At 46.8% G+C, this 16,871-nt stretch overlaps 1 protein-coding gene across 1 annotated transcript in view; it reads left to right on the forward strand.

Moving 5' to 3' along the window:
* ABCA12 (ATP binding cassette subfamily A member 12) overlaps window positions 1-16,534 on the forward strand; it is a 125,076-nt gene extending 108,542 nt beyond the window's left edge. The window contains exons 45-54 of the mRNA XM_075000868.1: window positions 138-406; window positions 1,542-1,752; window positions 4,155-4,264; window positions 5,337-5,481; window positions 6,255-6,389; window positions 10,683-10,786; window positions 12,090-12,182; window positions 13,672-13,777; window positions 14,842-14,979; window positions 16,415-16,534. Of these exons, the coding sequence (XP_074856969.1) occupies window positions 138-406; window positions 1,542-1,752; window positions 4,155-4,264; window positions 5,337-5,481; window positions 6,255-6,389; window positions 10,683-10,786; window positions 12,090-12,182; window positions 13,672-13,777; window positions 14,842-14,979; window positions 16,415-16,534 (1,431 nt within the window). The remainder of the gene's footprint in view (window positions 1-137; window positions 407-1,541; window positions 1,753-4,154; window positions 4,265-5,336; window positions 5,482-6,254; window positions 6,390-10,682; window positions 10,787-12,089; window positions 12,183-13,671; window positions 13,778-14,841; window positions 14,980-16,414) is intronic.
* The last annotated feature ends 337 nt before the right edge of the window (window positions 16,535-16,871 follow it).

The raw sequence follows: 16,871 nt of genomic DNA on the forward strand, positions 1-16,871 counted from the left end.
GAAACCCTTACAAATTGTGTAACACTGTTTCAGTGCATTTCACTGTTGATTTATCTGGAGTATGAGCTACACCAATAAGCCCAAACAGGTGTCAGCCCAAGCCCATTCACAGTGATCATTGGTGCTTCTCTTTTCAGGGCTTGCACAATCTCGCTGAAATCTTGAGGCGTGTTTTCCTGATCTTTCCACAATTCTGCCTTGGGAATGGCTTGATTGAATTGTCCCAGCATCAGGCGCTGATGGGCTTCTTGAAAGCGTATGGAGTGGATTACCCCAACAAAACCTTTGAGATGGACAGAATAAGCTCCAAGCTGCTTGCCATGTTTATTCAGGGCACTCTGTTCTTTGCAGTTCGGCTCTTAGTGCATGACGGGGTGATTCAGAAAGCCTGGTCTTGTGTATTAGAGTAAGTAACATGGATATTCCTACCCTGAAAGCAGATTGAATCAAATTGTGGTGCTTTATTGTGGGGTCTGACATTATCATCATTATCCATTATCATAATTTTGCGTAGCTCCATAAACTTGTGCAGCACTTTGCAAACACAGCATTAAGCTCTCTCTGGTGGTATTTCCTACATATGTGATTTGAGTCATGGCTAATGGAAATGTGTGGGCCTTCATTTTTTTGTTGCAGCTCCCTCTCTGTGGGTAGGGGATATAAGGGCTTAGCTGCCCATCTGGTGCCTGTGCTCGACAATTCCAACCCCTGAGAGGGGAGAGGTATTCATTCTCGTAACACCTGCACAGGCCTGGCTGACTGTATCCATTTGGTGCTGGAAAAGAGGCTCAAATGGCTGCCATGTCAGGTCTCTGGTGCCACGGGATGTTGACAGCTCAGTCAGAAGGAGAGCTCAGGGTCAGCAGATCCAGAGCCCCTTCAGTGCATTCAGTGACGTGCCGAGCCTGAGCTGATTTCAGTTCACTTTGTGTACGAGCTGCTCCCCAAATTCTAACGGTAAAAGCAGTCAGCAGAACAGAAAGCTGCCATCATGTATGTCAGAGGTCAGCAACCTTTCCAAGAGCAGTGCCAACATTTGACCTTTTCACCATTTGACCAAGTGCCAGTGATAACTTTTTAAAGTCACTCATCGTCCTACTTACATTCATTAATAAATGAAGACGCAGCGCTTTGCCATTTCAGTGGTGGTTGGTAGCACAGGTTGGTCTTTTGTTAATCCACAGGTGGCCTGGCTTTGAGCAAGCTCCCAGCTGCATGGGGGAAGAGCGGCATAGCTGAGCTCCCACCTTGTGTGCTGATGAAAATCGGCTCACATGCCACTTTTGGCACCTGTGCTGGGGATTGCTGACCTATTGTAGGTCCTCTATCAAAAGCAATGCTTTTGGCAAAGACAAGAAATAGCTTCACCAAGAAAGAACATTTATTCATCAGCTTCATACACAGAATTCTAACAGCAGAGAAATTTAAATTGATATAACTCGTGCATCTAATAGGATCTCATTTCAATGTTACTGAAAAGACACTAAGTCCTCTGTGCAGCCAGGGCCAGAATGTAAAACCTCCTGCTTCTGCTCCTTCAGATTCCTGTTCAACAAAGTGCATGGCAGGCTACCACTTCTGCAGCAGGAAGCTGATGAAGACGAAGACGTTCGGGCTGAGAGGCAGCGGGTTGAATGTGGCCAAGCCGACAATGACGTGGTGCAACTCCAAAGCCTCACCAAAATCTACCATCTTCCTCTCAGAAGGATCATGGCAGTCAAAAACGTCAGCGTTGGGATCCCAGCCGGAGAGGTAAGCAAGCAGGACACATACCAACATTTGAGAAACATGGTCCTAAGGTAATCTGAGGCTATAAAACAAGTGCCATTCAACCTTTCCAGACTCCAGTACCCTTTCCAGGAGTCAGATTTGTTCTGCATCCCACCAAGTTACACCTCACTTAAAGGCTAGTTGCTTACAAAACTAAGCAAAAATATCCCAGAGGACTACTACTGAAAACTTGCTGACTTCCCCACCATCTCATTATCGAACAAATGAATTGGAATAGAAATATCATACTTATGTTTCAGCATCCAGCCTATGAAGCAGAAGAAACAAGTCATTGTCTGAATGAACTTTTAGACTGTACTGACTTCACCAGTGTTTTTTACGTAGCTTGTTGTAAAATGAGGCAAATACCTAGCTGAGTTGCTGCACCCCCTGGAAAAGCTCGATGTACCTCCACAGGTACCCCCGGTTGAGAATACTGGTAAAGGGAACTGAAAATGCGCTCCAGGCTCATCCCTCATTCTCCTCCCAATCTGTGCTTAAGACTCTGCAAGACCAGCTGACTACTAGGCAAGTGGTCAGTGAGAGTATTGCTACTACTTGTACAGTAACTTGCTTTTCTTGTGACCTCATCCTTCCTTTCCTTCCTTGGGTACTTGTCACCTCCATCTACCGAGTATTGTTATTAGTATTCTAATAAAGCTCAGAGACCCCTAGCTAAAAGCAAAACCCCATTATAATCGCTGTAGCATGGACAGATAGCAAGAGACAGTCCTTGCCTCAAAAAGTTTAAATAGACAACAGGGAGGAAAACTGTGAAAATCTACAGGGGCCAGGGTTCCCGTTAATTTTTTCCACCCATGGGCAGAATAAATTTTGTTACGTGCACCAAGGCATGTTTGGATGTGCACCGCCAATAGAAACACACGCTGCCAGCTGTGGGCGCTCTGCTAATTGGCTGGCCAGCCCCTGAATCTCTCCTGGGTGACAGCCCAAGCATTCCACTTATGGGGGACTCTGGCAGGGTCTGTCTTTTTACTGTGTGTTTATACAGTGTCTAGTACAAAGGTGTCCTGATCGTTGATTGGTGCCTCTAGGCACTATGCGTGTACAACCAATAATGGCAGTTCTGTATCTGGAATTGTTACACAAACCGGTAGGTGAGAGTAAGTTTGTCTGGAGTTTTGTACTTCTCTGACAGCGACGTTAGAACCAGTTCGGTTAGGGTACAGCAGGGTGTTGTGCCCCCAGCGAGGAATGGAGACTGAATATACACTCAGCATTGTCCATCTGTCGTGAATTCACTGTGACCGTTAGAAATGTAGTCCTGATGCGACTCAGCATGCAGTGGGCTTGGGAACTTGGATGGCCAGGCGGTGAGGCAGCGTTTTCCAATGGATAGTACAGAGATTAGGAGATCTGGGTTCTGTTCCTATCTCTGCCGCTGGCCTGTCGGGTGACTTTGGGCAAGGCTAGATTTTCAGAAGGGCTCAGTAGGCTGAGGAAATGGAAGCTGATGGTGTGTGACAATCTAGCCTCTGATCTCTGTGGGGGCAGATGTTCAAAGGCATAAATGGCAGATACTCCCTAAATACCATGGAAAGCCATTGGGAATTAGACTTTTAATGGCCAGCAGGGCCAACAGCCACCATGGGCCCTGGAGCAAGGTGGGAGGAGGACCGGGCTTTGTGCCCCTAGAAGGGGCGGGGCCAAGGGCAGAAGAGGTGGGGCCTAGGCACTCTCCTCCCTCACGGCCACACGGAGTGGCGGCCAGTGCTGCTGTGGCATTTCAAAGGGACCTGGAGCTCCAGCCACCACTACTGCCAAAGTAGCAGCCAGAGCTCCAGGCCGCTTTGAAATGCCAGGCCCCAGCGCAACTGCTCCCTTCCCGCCCCCTTTGGTGGGCCTGCTATTTGGCTCTTTCTCCCTCTGTACCTTCCCTTCCTCTCCCATCCATCTCTGTCTTCAGGATCAGGGCCTGAGAGTGGTACTAAGTGCTGCCCCCTAGCTGTCTTACTGTCCGTCTGTCTAACTGCCATAGCGGGTCTGACTGAAGTACATACAGACCTATCCAGCTAGCTTTAATCTAGCCAGCGCAAGTACCCACAGCAGTGAAGCTGCAGCCGCTTGGGCTTACACAAGTAAGATGATCAGGGTATGAAAATGCACTTTGAAATAAAAGGATAGCATTAAAGACCCATCCATTCTTTCCTACTACATTAACCAGAGGAGCCTAATACATATAGCAATGCACTACCCAATAAACCGCCTCCATTAGAATATTTATATGCACTTTGCCTGTGTCTTTTTCATAATTCGTGTTGCTCCTGGGCCAGGCGACAAGTTCCATTGAGCACTCATTGCATAGCAATACTTTAACCTTGACTGCAGCCTGCTGAATGTCTCTGTTCTGTCCCATACACCAGTGCTTCGGGCTCCTTGGTGTGAACGGTGCTGGAAAGACAACTATCTTTAAAATGCTAACAGGAGACATCGGGGCTACCAGTGGAAGACTGCGAGTCCGGGATGAAACGGGGTATGGAGGATTAGATCTCTGGAAGTGATGTATCAATGAGTCAGTCTAGAAAACAATTGTCGCAAATGAATCAATAAAGCAATGAGTCTGTTCTGGTCTGGCTATGGTCTGAAGAAGTGGGTCTGTCCCATGAAAGCTCACCTAATAAATTATTTTGTTAGTCTTTAAAGTGCTACTTTACTGCTTTTTTGTTTTGATAGGATATAGACGAGCACGGCTTTCTCTGTTACTAATCAACCTAAGAAGAGTTAGACTTAAAAAGAGAGCGAGTACATGTAACTAGAACCAACAATTCAGGCATTTAAAATATTGTATTTACATCCTGGGGTATTGAGTTTCATTTCACTTTCGAGTTTTTGTGCTGGGTGCAATTCCTTTGGGGTCAATGGAATTTCTCCTGGTTTACGTCTCTTGTGTGATCAGAACCTGGCCACCAGGGCAAGGTTGTGTTAGAAGCGTGACATTGGGAAGCATGTCCAGTGAGGAGGTGGTGTGTCTGCAGCAGAACACTCTCTGGTTGAGATGCCCTAATCAATCCACCTCCGTGGGAGATGGCAGCTCTATGACCAGGAAAGCATCTTCTGCCGACCTACCACCGGTGTAGAGGGTGCTAAGGTTGCTGTAGCATCCTTTGCTTGGTGGAGTGTCTTATTCACACCCCAGAATGACACAAGTTAGATTGACTTCAGAGGTAATGTAACCCTGCCCTGAGTTATTAAGAACCAGATTCTATCAGCCTTACCCCGACTGAATAATTTCATACTTCACAACTGGTCCCCTTGAAGTCAGTGTGTCTGATGATGGCTCATGAGTAAGGCCTCTGGAAACTGGCCCATCAAAACAACTGGATGTACAGAGTGAGGTACTACTCATTGTGAGTAACTGGGTCCTAAGACACAACTTCCTTCCCTCCAGGGGCTGAGAACATCAATCTGCACAGGCATATGTGTCATGAACTAAGGGCATTCCTCCCCCAGCCAGGGATACATTTTCCCTTTCTCTCCTGTTTAAAAGAGACTAGCAGAGACTTCTGACATGGTTATAAAATGACCTTTCACTTCCCCTGATGCAGATACCTGAGTGACATCAGTGACTCCCACTCGTCACTCTTTGGCTACTGCCCACAAGAAGATGCCTTGGATGACTTGTTGACCGTGGAAGAGCACATGTACTTCTACGCCCGGCTGCACGGCACCCCAGAGAACCAGATTAAAGGAGTAAGTCGACCGATATGACAAGAGTTCCCTTGGGGCCCCACCAAGTCAGGGAGAGTCTTTCTGTGGAGCTTCATTGTCTTGATCAAGGCCATTTTGTGTCATAGTAAACAATGAGAAAGGTGGCAATAATGAATTGCCAACCTGGGACTCTCTTGCTTCCTGGCTAGATGGACATGGACATGGTCACAGAACACGACTGTTTTGAAACTCGGAGTCATGGCATGGAACTGACTTACAACCACTAGAATATTGCAAACACTGGATCTTGTGCAAGATACTAGGGCCTTGAGCAGTCCAGTTAAAATTGTCCCCTTAAGCATCTCTGCAGATACTCTCATTGACTTTGGTAGTAAATGTTTGCTAAATGAACGGGTGAAGCTGAGATTTGTCAAAGGCGTTAGTAAAGGGTGTGTCCTTGATGAATCTGTCCCCAGGGATCTTTATGAAATCACAAAAGTCCAGTGTATTTTAGCAGGTATTTCAAGAGGGCTTCCACACTTCAAAGACTTCGTAGGTGTATCATGTCCCTGGCAGCAATATGCTATTTCAAAGGATATTTAATTTTAGTATCTTGAACTGCCAGAGACTGAGGGCTAGAGCCCCACCTGATGTAAATTGGAGTAACTCTGCTGAAGACGTTTCAGCTACACTGATTTGCAGCCATTGAGGACTGGGTCCTGAATCATTGGCAAATCCATACTTGTTCCGGCTGTTCTCTGGATGATCTACTTCTTAGTGTAAATCACGCTTTTTGTTATTAATTGTACCAACAGATTGTACATCAGCTTCTTCATAGACTTAATCTGATGCCATACAAAGACAGAGTCACCTCTATGTGCAGCTATGGCACCAACAGAAAGTTGTCAACTGCTCTGGCCCTCATCGGGAATCCATCAATTCTGTTGCTGGTAAGAAATCAGGAATTTCATCGTGAAAAGCTTCATAGCTTTTAAGGCCAGAAGAGGCCACGGTATCATCTATTCTGATCTGCCGTCTGCAGCCTTGGATAGGCTTAGGGTATCAATTATTCAGTCATTAAGAGGTCCTTTTACTCAGCAGCTACATAAGAAATTTTACTGAGCCAAAGATTGATGAAGCACCCACAGAAACGTTGGACTTTTGTTAGCACAGACAAATGAAACTGAAATAATAGAAAAATCCGTGTGCATAAGATAAGTACAATAAAGTGCTTTCCTATACTGTGCATACTTACAAACTTCTGGAGGCCGTTAGAAGTGAAGAGGGAAAGAAAAGTCAGTAGAAGTCACCCTAAGTGGTGATGATGGTTTTGACTTCCTCTGTCATTCTGATGATCCCCCCAAAGGTTGGATTTACACTTTATTTTCTATCTCAGACCTCCTTCCCCTGAACACCCATACCTACCCCACTACCATAGTTAGACTGCTTCCTGGCTTTCAGGCCATGTATAGCTGCCCAGGAAACCATAACTGGTGTTCTGATTGTGACATAGGTTTTTGTATCAATACATTTTCCAGTGGCACCCTATAGACTAACAGACTTTTTGGAGCATAAGCCTTTGTGGGCAACGACCTGCTTCCTCAGCTGTATGTATCTGGCAAAATAGGTCCAAAAACTCTGTTAGTCTTTAAAGTGCCACAGGACTTCTTGTTGCTTTTGCAGATACAGACTAAGACGGTTACCCCTCTGATACCTTTCCCAGTGTTTCTAACATCTGAATGAGATTAACGACATAGCATTCAGTTAATTTGTTCTATGCTGTGCAGTTGTGTATTCTAAAGCATTTGTTGCTAACCCTTATAACCGTAAATCACTTAGGCTGCATCCATACTCACCCGGACGGTCGACAGCTGATACACAATTTTAGGTATGCCTACTTATGTGTACTTACATCAACTTTTCAGCCGTCAGCTTTTGTGGCTGTCTTCAAAGCAGAAGGTGGACAGAAGCACTCCTCCTGTCAACCTTCCTTAATCTTCACGGCTCTATCCCCAACCACCTTATCTATCTACCTATCTATCTATCTATCCATCTACCCTCACCCACCTTCTATCTATCTATCTATCTGTCCTCACCCACCTTATATATAGCTAGCTAGCTATCCCCACCCACTTTATCTATCTATCCCCACCCACCTGATCTATATCTATCTTGCCTCATAATGTAAGATCAGATAAGAGGCCACAAGTCAATGTGTGTAACATAAGGCATGGGATTTCAATCCCCTACTGAGCCCAATAAGTAGTGGTTGACTAAAGCATTCCTCGAGCATGGTGTTGACAAAAAACTTTGTCTGACAACACCAAGAGATGAAAAAGCCACCAATTCTGTTTGTAGTTTGTTCCAATCCGGATCACTGAAAATATTGTGTTCTTATTCCTGATTTGAATGTGTCTGGTTCTTGCCTTCCTGCCATTAGTTCTTGTTATGCCTTTCTCAGCTAGATTAACTAAAGTGCTTTACTTCCCACTATGTTCTCCTCAGAAGAATACTTACACACTGTAATCATGTCATCGCGCAATCTTTTTGTTAAGCTGAACAGATGGAGCTGTAAGTCTCTCATTCCAAGGTATTCTTTTTTTTCCTGCCTTCACATTATTTTCTGGTCCTTCTCTGCACTCTCTCCAATCTTCCAACAGTCCTTTAAAATGTGACTCCAGAACTGTATGAAGTGTTCCAGAGGAAGCCAGAGGCTCTGCACGCGTTTCTTTACAGATGCTGTACTGTGTGTCTGCCTATTGCTCCTAAAGAACAGAAAAGGCCGTCACGCTATTTCATACTTATTGTCTCTCTACAACTTCCATATCAGGAAGATCGTGCCCTCTGTGGTACAGGGGACAAAAGGAGCAAACAGCTTGTACCAGTGGCCCCAGACTGCCTGGGGATGAAAAGTAGAACCCCAACAGTACTGTCTCTTTAAGATGCAATATTGTTCGCATATAGACAATATTAAAATGTTCCACCTAAATGTAGCTGAATATTCTCAGATGCTCTGAAGTAACATCCTTACTGAAAGGTCCTCTTCGTGCCAACTGCCATTTGCTGTCGTCAAAGAGCTGCCTCAAGCAGTGGGTCTCACTTTGATGTAAGAGTCAGTGGGGGGATACACAGGGGGTTCCATTCACCCCCACCCCCAGTGTCACCCCTCCTCCCCGGCTCTCCCCATCAGCACCGTGCTGCTTCCACTGAGTGCAGGGCAGTCCTGTGTCTCCCGCAGAGCAGTGCAGCTCGAGAGCTCCAGGGTGGAGGACTGCCGCATACTCATAGGAAGTGGCATGGCACTTCTGCGGGAAGGGGAGGGAGAAAGCAGGGCACGGGCGGCCTAGAGGTGGGAGGTCCATGGGTGGAGGAAGGATGAGGAGGGTGTGCTATGGGTCACCTGTTCCAAGGTGTACAGGAGACACTGTGAGGCAGGGCAAGGAGTGGGGTTGGGGCGCTTTTGGGGGAGGGTGTGGGGTTAAGCAGAAAGAGGTGGAATGGGGTGGGATATTAGGGAAGTGCTAGAGTGGGAGGTTGAGCACCTCCAGGAAACGTTGGAAGCTGGCGCCTGTGATCCCACGTACAACTCCTGGTGGTCATTCAATAACGAGTAGAACGTCTTATTGTTACCCTCCTATCTGTGAGTCCGTTGATGGCTGATCAGCCTGATTCTGGAGCCGCAGGTCTTGTCACAGAAGGGGTCGGTGCTGGTAGCTGTTGGAGGGGCGTGGGGCAGTTTTTGATGCTCTTTTCTTCTTCTCCACCTCTCCTCTTCTGCGCTGTGGTGGGACCTCTCACATTGCACCTCCCCCTCACAAATTACTGCTCTCCGCTGGGGACGGTCCTGGGCCAGGTTCTCCCAAAGGTCCACACTGATGCTGCACTTTTTCATGTGCACCTTCAGCACGTCCTTATGTCGCTTCTGCTGGTCCCCAGCACTCGTCTGTCCTTCCTCCAACTCCAGAACCAGAGTCTGACTTGGGAGGCGCTGATCAGACATCCGAACCGCGTGACCAGTCCAACGAGGTTGTTGGTGAATGATAATGGCTTCAGCGCTGGTCATGTTCCAGGACTCTAGTGTTCATGCACCTATCCTCCCAAGAGATAGTTAGGATTCACCTGAGGCAGTGTCGCTCCATACAGCATATATCTTTTAAAGTACTGAAACTAACCCCACAAAGGACCAGACCACCCTGCCACCACTGTGTTTTAAATTCTGCAGTACTCAGCCATCAGTTTGCCAAAGATTGGGCCAGATGGGCACAGCTCTGATGTACACCCCATGAAGACCTCTGCCCCCCACGGATTCAGATAATTCCTTCTACTAGAGCTATTTTAGTATCAATTCTCAATAGAAATGGAGAAGGGGAGATTGTCTAAGCACGAGCTGCTTTCTGAATAACAAGCTGTTTTCTTTCTGCTTTGTATAATACATTGTCACCAACAATAACAATACTACAATAGGAAGCTGGCTGGTAATTTTGTTGATGATGAAATCGAGGTGGGGCACAGCCTACTGTAGCTCATCTGTAGCTTATTGTCTGTGGAATCCTGAAGATAGAAAACTTGTTTTGTCCATAAACGAAGTGGAAACTGCTCAGAAGACAGGTAGGTCTGGAGACAAAGCGCCAGTCTGGCATTACCTCATGTGTGGGTCAGAGCTGCAATTTATTAATAAGTTGTCATTTAGGGAAGTGTGAAATAGAAATCTACCCAGAGGAACCTCAGAGTCGGTTTTGCTCTTGGAAATGTAAGGCTGAAGTTTTCAAACGAACTGGTTTTGAATTAATGGCAAGTGGGCTTCCAGATCCTCTACATACCTTGAGCGTTTGTATAATTTTAATGTTCAGATACAATCCTTAGCAGTGGAGATGGCAGTGAGCTACAAATAAGGAGATGTGGGCTCTGCCACTGACTTGCTGTGTGGTCTTGATCATGTCACTTCCCTACCCTATGCCTTTTGAGTTGTCTATTTCACTTGTAAGCTCTTCGGGAAGAGACTTTCTCTTAGTTGCAACACCAAGCACAAGGGGGTCCCATCTTAGGCTCTATCATCATACAAATAAATAATACCAATAATACAGACGAAAAAGCTCCATATAAGAGCTGAGTAGTTGTGTTAGTATTTGAAGCGTCCATAATGATTCTAAACAGAGAGCATATATGGAAAGGAACAGGATTTACATTTTCTTTACTGTTTTAAACTTACCACATGTTTGTTTCTTTTTCTTTTTTTCTGGCAGGATGAACCAAGCTCTGGAATGGATCCTAACGCTAAACGACACCTTTGGAAAATCATCACTGAGGAAGTACAGAAGCAGTGTTCAGTGATACTCACTTCCCACAGGTAAGTTTTACTGACTGCCTTTGTGCTTTAATAAACCCAAACTAAAAGTGCACATAGGAACAACACAGAACTTTCAGGCACTGATATTTAAATGCTTTCAGATCCAAGTTTTCCAAGTCTGTATAATGGACTGAATCCTAACCCTGAATCACAGCAGCAGCAAACCTGGAGCTGGCTTATGCTGCATGAGCCCATCTTTGGTTACATTATTTGAGGCTGGCAAGGCCACATCTGGAATACTGTGTCCAGTTCTGGGGCCCTTGTTACTAAAAGGATGTGGATGCACTGGAGAGAATCTAGCGGAGGGCAACCAAATGATTAGGGGGCCAGAGCACATGACGTATGAGGAGAGGCTGAGGGATTTAGGTTTATTTAAGCTACAGAAGAAAAGGGTTAGAGGGGATTTGATAGCAACCTTCAATTATCTGAAGGGGGACTCTAAAGAAGATGTTCTCAGTAGTGATGGAGGGCAGAACAACGACCAACGGTCTCAAGTTACAGTTGTGGGGAAGTCTATGTTGGATATTAGGAAAAAACTATTTCATTGGAAGGGTGAAGCACTGGAATGGGTTACCTAGGCTACGTCTACACTTGCCCCCTTCTTCAAGGGGAGCATGGTAATCAGGGTGATGGGCGATTACTAATGAAGTGCTGCAATGCATATACAGCACTTCATTAGGCAAATGCTCCCTCATGGCAACTTCGACGTGTCAAACTTCAAAGTGCTGGCATGCCGTGTAGCCGTGGGCACATCAAAGTGCCTTTACTCCTCAAAGAAGGGGGAAAGCGTAGACATAGCCCTAGAGAGGTGGTGGAATCTCCATCCCTAGAGGTTTTTATGTCCCAGCTTGGCAAAGCCCTGGGTGGGATGATTTAGTTTGGGTTGGTCCTGCTTTGATCAGGGGTCTGGACTTGATGACCTCCTGAGGTCTCTTCCAGCCCTAGCATTCTATGATCCACCTGTAATAATATGTAATAAGAAAATGCAGGAAGATCTTCCAGGAAGTGCCAAAAACTTCCTGGACATGTATGATTGCTCTGTGAATGGATCTTTGGCCCAGATCTTCAAAGGTATTGAGGCACTTAACTCCTTAAATATCTTCAAAGATTGGGACCCTTTCTGTTTTAGTGGAATAGGAGCCAGTTAGAGGATTTGAGGTGAGTAAGATGATGAGTTAATGGGTCAGTTTCCTGAATAGCTCATGGGGTGAGTAGCTCATGGGAACCTATTCATGCTCTGTCCAGTCAAGTTTCTTTTATTGCCCTCCTGTGACCATATAGAATGTCTCTCTTTGCTTTCCAGCATGGAAGAATGTGAAGCTCTCTGCACCAGGCTGGCTATTATGGTGAATGGAAGTTTCCAGTGTCTTGGCTCTTTGCAACATATTAAGAGCAGGTCAGTCAAATGCATTAACTGTGTTTTCCCTGTCTTGCATTTAGAGCCAGACGCCTAGCTAATGTCAATCAGCTCCCCAGAAGGTAACTGAGGTACCTCAGCTGAGGATCTAACTGTGCCCAGTCAGGGCCTTAGTGGTTACTGAACACACCATGGATGTCTCTGAAAGCCTTTGTTTCAGAGAATGGGGGATGAGTACCAGAGGGCTGGATGGAAAACAAGAGCTCTGTTTTGGGACAAATGTCGGGGTTTTTGGCTTTGGGTTGCATTCTGCAGCAGGACGAAAGCAAAGCTCCTCCTCATTTCCCCCCAAGAGAGAGACCCGCCCCAGACGAGCCAACGATCAGTGCACTCACCGGCGGCAGGGAGATCAAAGTCACAAGCCTCTTTCATGCCAGGCAGACCTGGCACTTGAAACAGGGTCACCCACATCCCGAGCGAGCAGTGGAGCCAACAGCCCCCGGGGGTCCCTGGGCAGAGAGGAGGTGCAGGGGGTGTCTCTGCGCCCAGCAGGGCAGGGCTGGGCAGCCAGGTCTCAGTTCTGCCTGGTGTGGTGCTGCCCTTCCCCCTCAGCCCTGAGGCACCCTGCTCCCTCAGTGATTTAAGGGCCCACGGCTCTGGCCACCACCACTGCCACAGCAGCAGAAACAGCATCAGGGAGCCCAGGCCTCTGAAATGCTGCACCGTGGGGCCGTTGCCTCTTTTGCCCACTGCCTCCCTCATCGGCCGGCATGAAAGCGAGCGCTCTAGCCCAGTGCTCTGCAGCCGGAGTGCCGTGGCACACCGGTGTGCCACGAAGCAGCGCTTAGTGTGCCCCAGAGCCACATGCTGGGAGTGCTGTCTGCCACCTGCTGGGTGGGAGCAGCACACGGTGGCAGTGGCTCTGAGGTGGCGGAAGTGGTGGCAGTGGCTCTGGTGAGTTGCTGACATGGAGTTCGAGTGCGGGGGACTGGGGGTGCCTGACTCCGGAGGAGGGGAAGAGAATTGGGTTATAGCTGTTAGGTGTGCCGTGCGATTATAACAAGTGCTGAAGTGTGCCACCAGGCGATAGAGGTTGCTGAGCCCTGCTCTAGCCACTTGGCTGGTCTGGGGTTGCTTGGCTTCTCTCTTGCCCCCCAGCCCAGGATCTGAGAGAGTTCTGCAAATCAGCACCTCAAGTGAATTAAAAAAAGAAGACGACGTTCGCAACCATCTCTCTCACGTCATTTTCTATCTCTAGGAAGCTTTTGTTCAGCATTTGAGGCGTGTTCCCCCACACAGAGGACACAAGGACTTGGTTGACTTTAACGCAGAGCTTAAAACCATATAATAGTGATGAATGCCATGGTCTATTAATTACCACTCTGACTTGGCCATGGATCGAAATTAATCCGTGGCACTGGTGACCACCCTGGAGTTACACTGGGGCTGGATAGGTTTCATGAGAGCTTGCAGCAAGGCTACTTGACTCTTGTATGTGGCCCAAGCCTGCACTCTGATTTCTGTCTAGGTTTGGAAGGGGATTCACTGTGAAGATGCATTTGATGAGCGGTGAAGTCAGCACAGAGGCTCTGACGGAGTTAATGCAGTCACACTTTCCAAATACATGCCTGAAGGTAAACAGGATAGCTGCTGGGGGGAACTGACAATGAGATCCCATCTCAAACCGGTTATAGTCACAGCAAATGTCTCAAAAACTTCTTCTGGCCACGGCTCAGCGGGTTATGCTCTCAAAGCGGCAGGGAATAGCACACCCAGCTCCTCTTTCACAGCAGAAGCAAGGTTCACATTTACAAAACTGCTCAAGGGATTTGGGTACCAAGGTCCAACTAATTTTAGTAGACGTAGAGCGTGCTGATTTTCTAGGCAGCTTTGAAAATACAGCCGACCAGTCACAGTGAGCATGCAAGATCAGAGTTTGATCCAGCAACCGCTTGAGTGAATCCACTGATGTCCATTCCATGGACAGCTATCGTTGTCTAGCTCCGCTTGCTTGCAGTGGGAGCGGGGATTCTTGAGCACCTCTGGGAGGAGAATTATGTCGGCATCAAAGTAGAGTAACATGGCACAGAATGGGGACCAGCCTATCTACCAGCTTAACCCCAGCTTTCAAAGTCATCTGTCCATACTACATATTGGAAACACGTCATGTTCCTGGAAGATCCTAGTCTGTCATGCACTTTCATCTTCCCCAAAAGCCTACGATTAAGGAAGTTTTAGTTGGGTCCTCGCATAGAGTCCAGAAAATATGATGGTGCAATATTTTGGGCACCACAATCATCCCCGGGCAAGGAATTCCTTCTCTAGCTTTTCCCTGCTTCACTAAGGCTAGCTGACATTACAGAAGGGACTCGGCAGCATGTCAGCTTTACCAGCCAGGGAAGGGAAATGCAGCCCCAGGTCTACGGCCTGTTCCTCAGAGCTTGTTTATTTGCTAACAACGAGTGGCACAAACATAAAGCAGCTCGCTAGAGACACAGGAGGCAGCCAATGCACAGGAGGCTTTTCTCACTTGAGTCAATCAGAATGGGAAAAGACACATCCTCACGCTTAGTTCTTTCTGAGTCCATTTCCCCTTCTTTTTATATTGCACCCAAGCAACCATACAACCCACCTGGACCTTTTAACCTTTTGCAGGTGGCAGCCCCTTGACTTTGACACCCCGCTCTTATTTCTACAGGACCGGCATCTTAACACGGTGGAATACCATGTACCAGTCTCTGCAGGAGGAGTAACAAACATATTTGGTCTTCTGGAAACCAACAAAATAGCCTTCAAAATCCGGCACTTCTCAGTGAGTCAGACCACGCTAGAGGAGGTAAGCAATTCAGCATGTGTTTCAGATGTGAACGGCTCTCTGGGCATGCTGGCCTATGTGTTGCAAGGTGTTTCAATCCACTCTCCTTGGGTACACACCCCTGTCTCCAGGTGCATCAGATGGTGCTGGGGAAATGCACAAGCAAAGCCGTATGACACAAAAGCCCATGGTCATGCTGAATCAGGACTGTTCATTTCAGTGGGCCTGTGTGGGTGGGAATCAAGGCAGCATTTCAACCCACGTGTTTCAGAGGTGAAGGTTGTCCTTGTAGTTAAGGGCCCAGATTGATGCTCAGAATTTGTGGCTGTAGTTCCTGGCTCTGCCATTGACTTGCTGTGGGACCTCTCAGAAGTTATTCACTCTCTGTGCCTCATTTCCCTAGCTCTAAAACCAGGATGACAATATTCCTTTCTCCCAGTTTTTGCTTGTCTATTTCAACTGCCAGCTCTCCTGGTCTTCCCTTCGCTTAGCATGAATGAGATCTTTATCAGATGTTGGTTGCTGCAGCTCCAGGGCCTTCAGTGAAGCTATGTCAATTTATGCTGGCCGAAGCTCGGCCTCCATCTCTTTATATAACAAGGCCGCAACTGCAGTTGGGACTTCTAAATTCTACTTTACTTCCCATTTTATTTAGTATTATTTTGTAACAGGGTGTCAAAGTTATGTTTCCTCCACTTCCACTTGACAACTTTTTGCACCAATATACAAATATTGTAGGAAGAAGCCAAGTCTGAGGGCCACCTTAAGTTATGTGTGCTAGGGCCATCCATTGGCAGGGGGTAGCTGGAGCTCTAAGCTCCGCAGCCGTACTCTGAAGGTGACCGCACACGACGGGGACTAGAGTGGGTACAGTGGAGCAATCTAGTTTTATGCCACCTGAGGATTCTCCTGCAACAGGGGACTCCTCAATCGCTCTGATAAGGCACCTGTCCAGTCCCTTTGTGCCACCGAAGAAGTGAAATGTGAATGGAAGTGGGAGCGAAACTATTGCCCTAAAGTTGTACACGCTTCTCCAATAGTGAAGTGTGTGTGCATAGATGTGTGTAGTAGGTGTGTGTGTGGGCGTATATTAAAATATAAGAAAGTGTATATATAAGGTAGGGCTGCATGTAAGATTGTGTGTATACACATATGTAAGTATATAGGTAGGTGTGCATATGGAAATACATGTGGGGGGAGGTGTATAAAATGTGCATTCATATGCATTAAAGCAGCCCAAGACATGCAAATACCTCAGTCCCATTTGGGTTTCTACGTCTCTTAGTTTTGGCAAATAGATGGTACAGATCATAACAAGACTGCTTCTGGAAATCCCATCTCAAACATAGAACCCATCCCTCCCAGATCCATAGCAAAAAGGTATTTTCGTCCATCTCTTGACTTTTTTTTTTTTTTAGGTTTGTCATATAACCTGTATTTTCCCTTAAACTTTCAGGTTTTCATCAATTTTGCCAAAGATCAAACTGGTGCTGACAACCCCGATGCAAGTACAGACATCGGATCAGACAGCTCTGATGCAAGCAGCCAGGGTGCTAAGACAAATGCCAACTGTTAAAGGGATATTGTGGGGTTAAAAAAAAACACGTTTCTAAACAAAGGGGTTTTTTTTTTTGCTTGTTATTAGCAAGCTGATAAAGATTGCATTAGATTCCGTATCAGATTGGTCTTGCCCCAGCCTTTCAGTTCTTGTTCTTGTTCAAAATATCTATATTATGAAAGTGGTGACGCCTCCTGACACTTGCTCTCAGATACTCTAAACTCTTAGCCAATGGGTGACAGAGCAGAACAGCTGCTGCGGAGGCAGGGACCTGAGTGAGAAGAAGGATGAGCCAGTGATTCAGCTGCTAGCTGGCCTCCCAGGAAAACCAAGTTCAATTTCCTGCTTTGCCACA

The sequence above is a fragment of the Carettochelys insculpta genome, chromosome 8 (genome assembly GCF_033958435.1).
Source record: "Carettochelys insculpta isolate YL-2023 chromosome 8, ASM3395843v1, whole genome shotgun sequence".
Classification (NCBI taxonomy): domain Eukaryota; kingdom Metazoa; phylum Chordata; order Testudines; family Carettochelyidae; genus Carettochelys; species Carettochelys insculpta.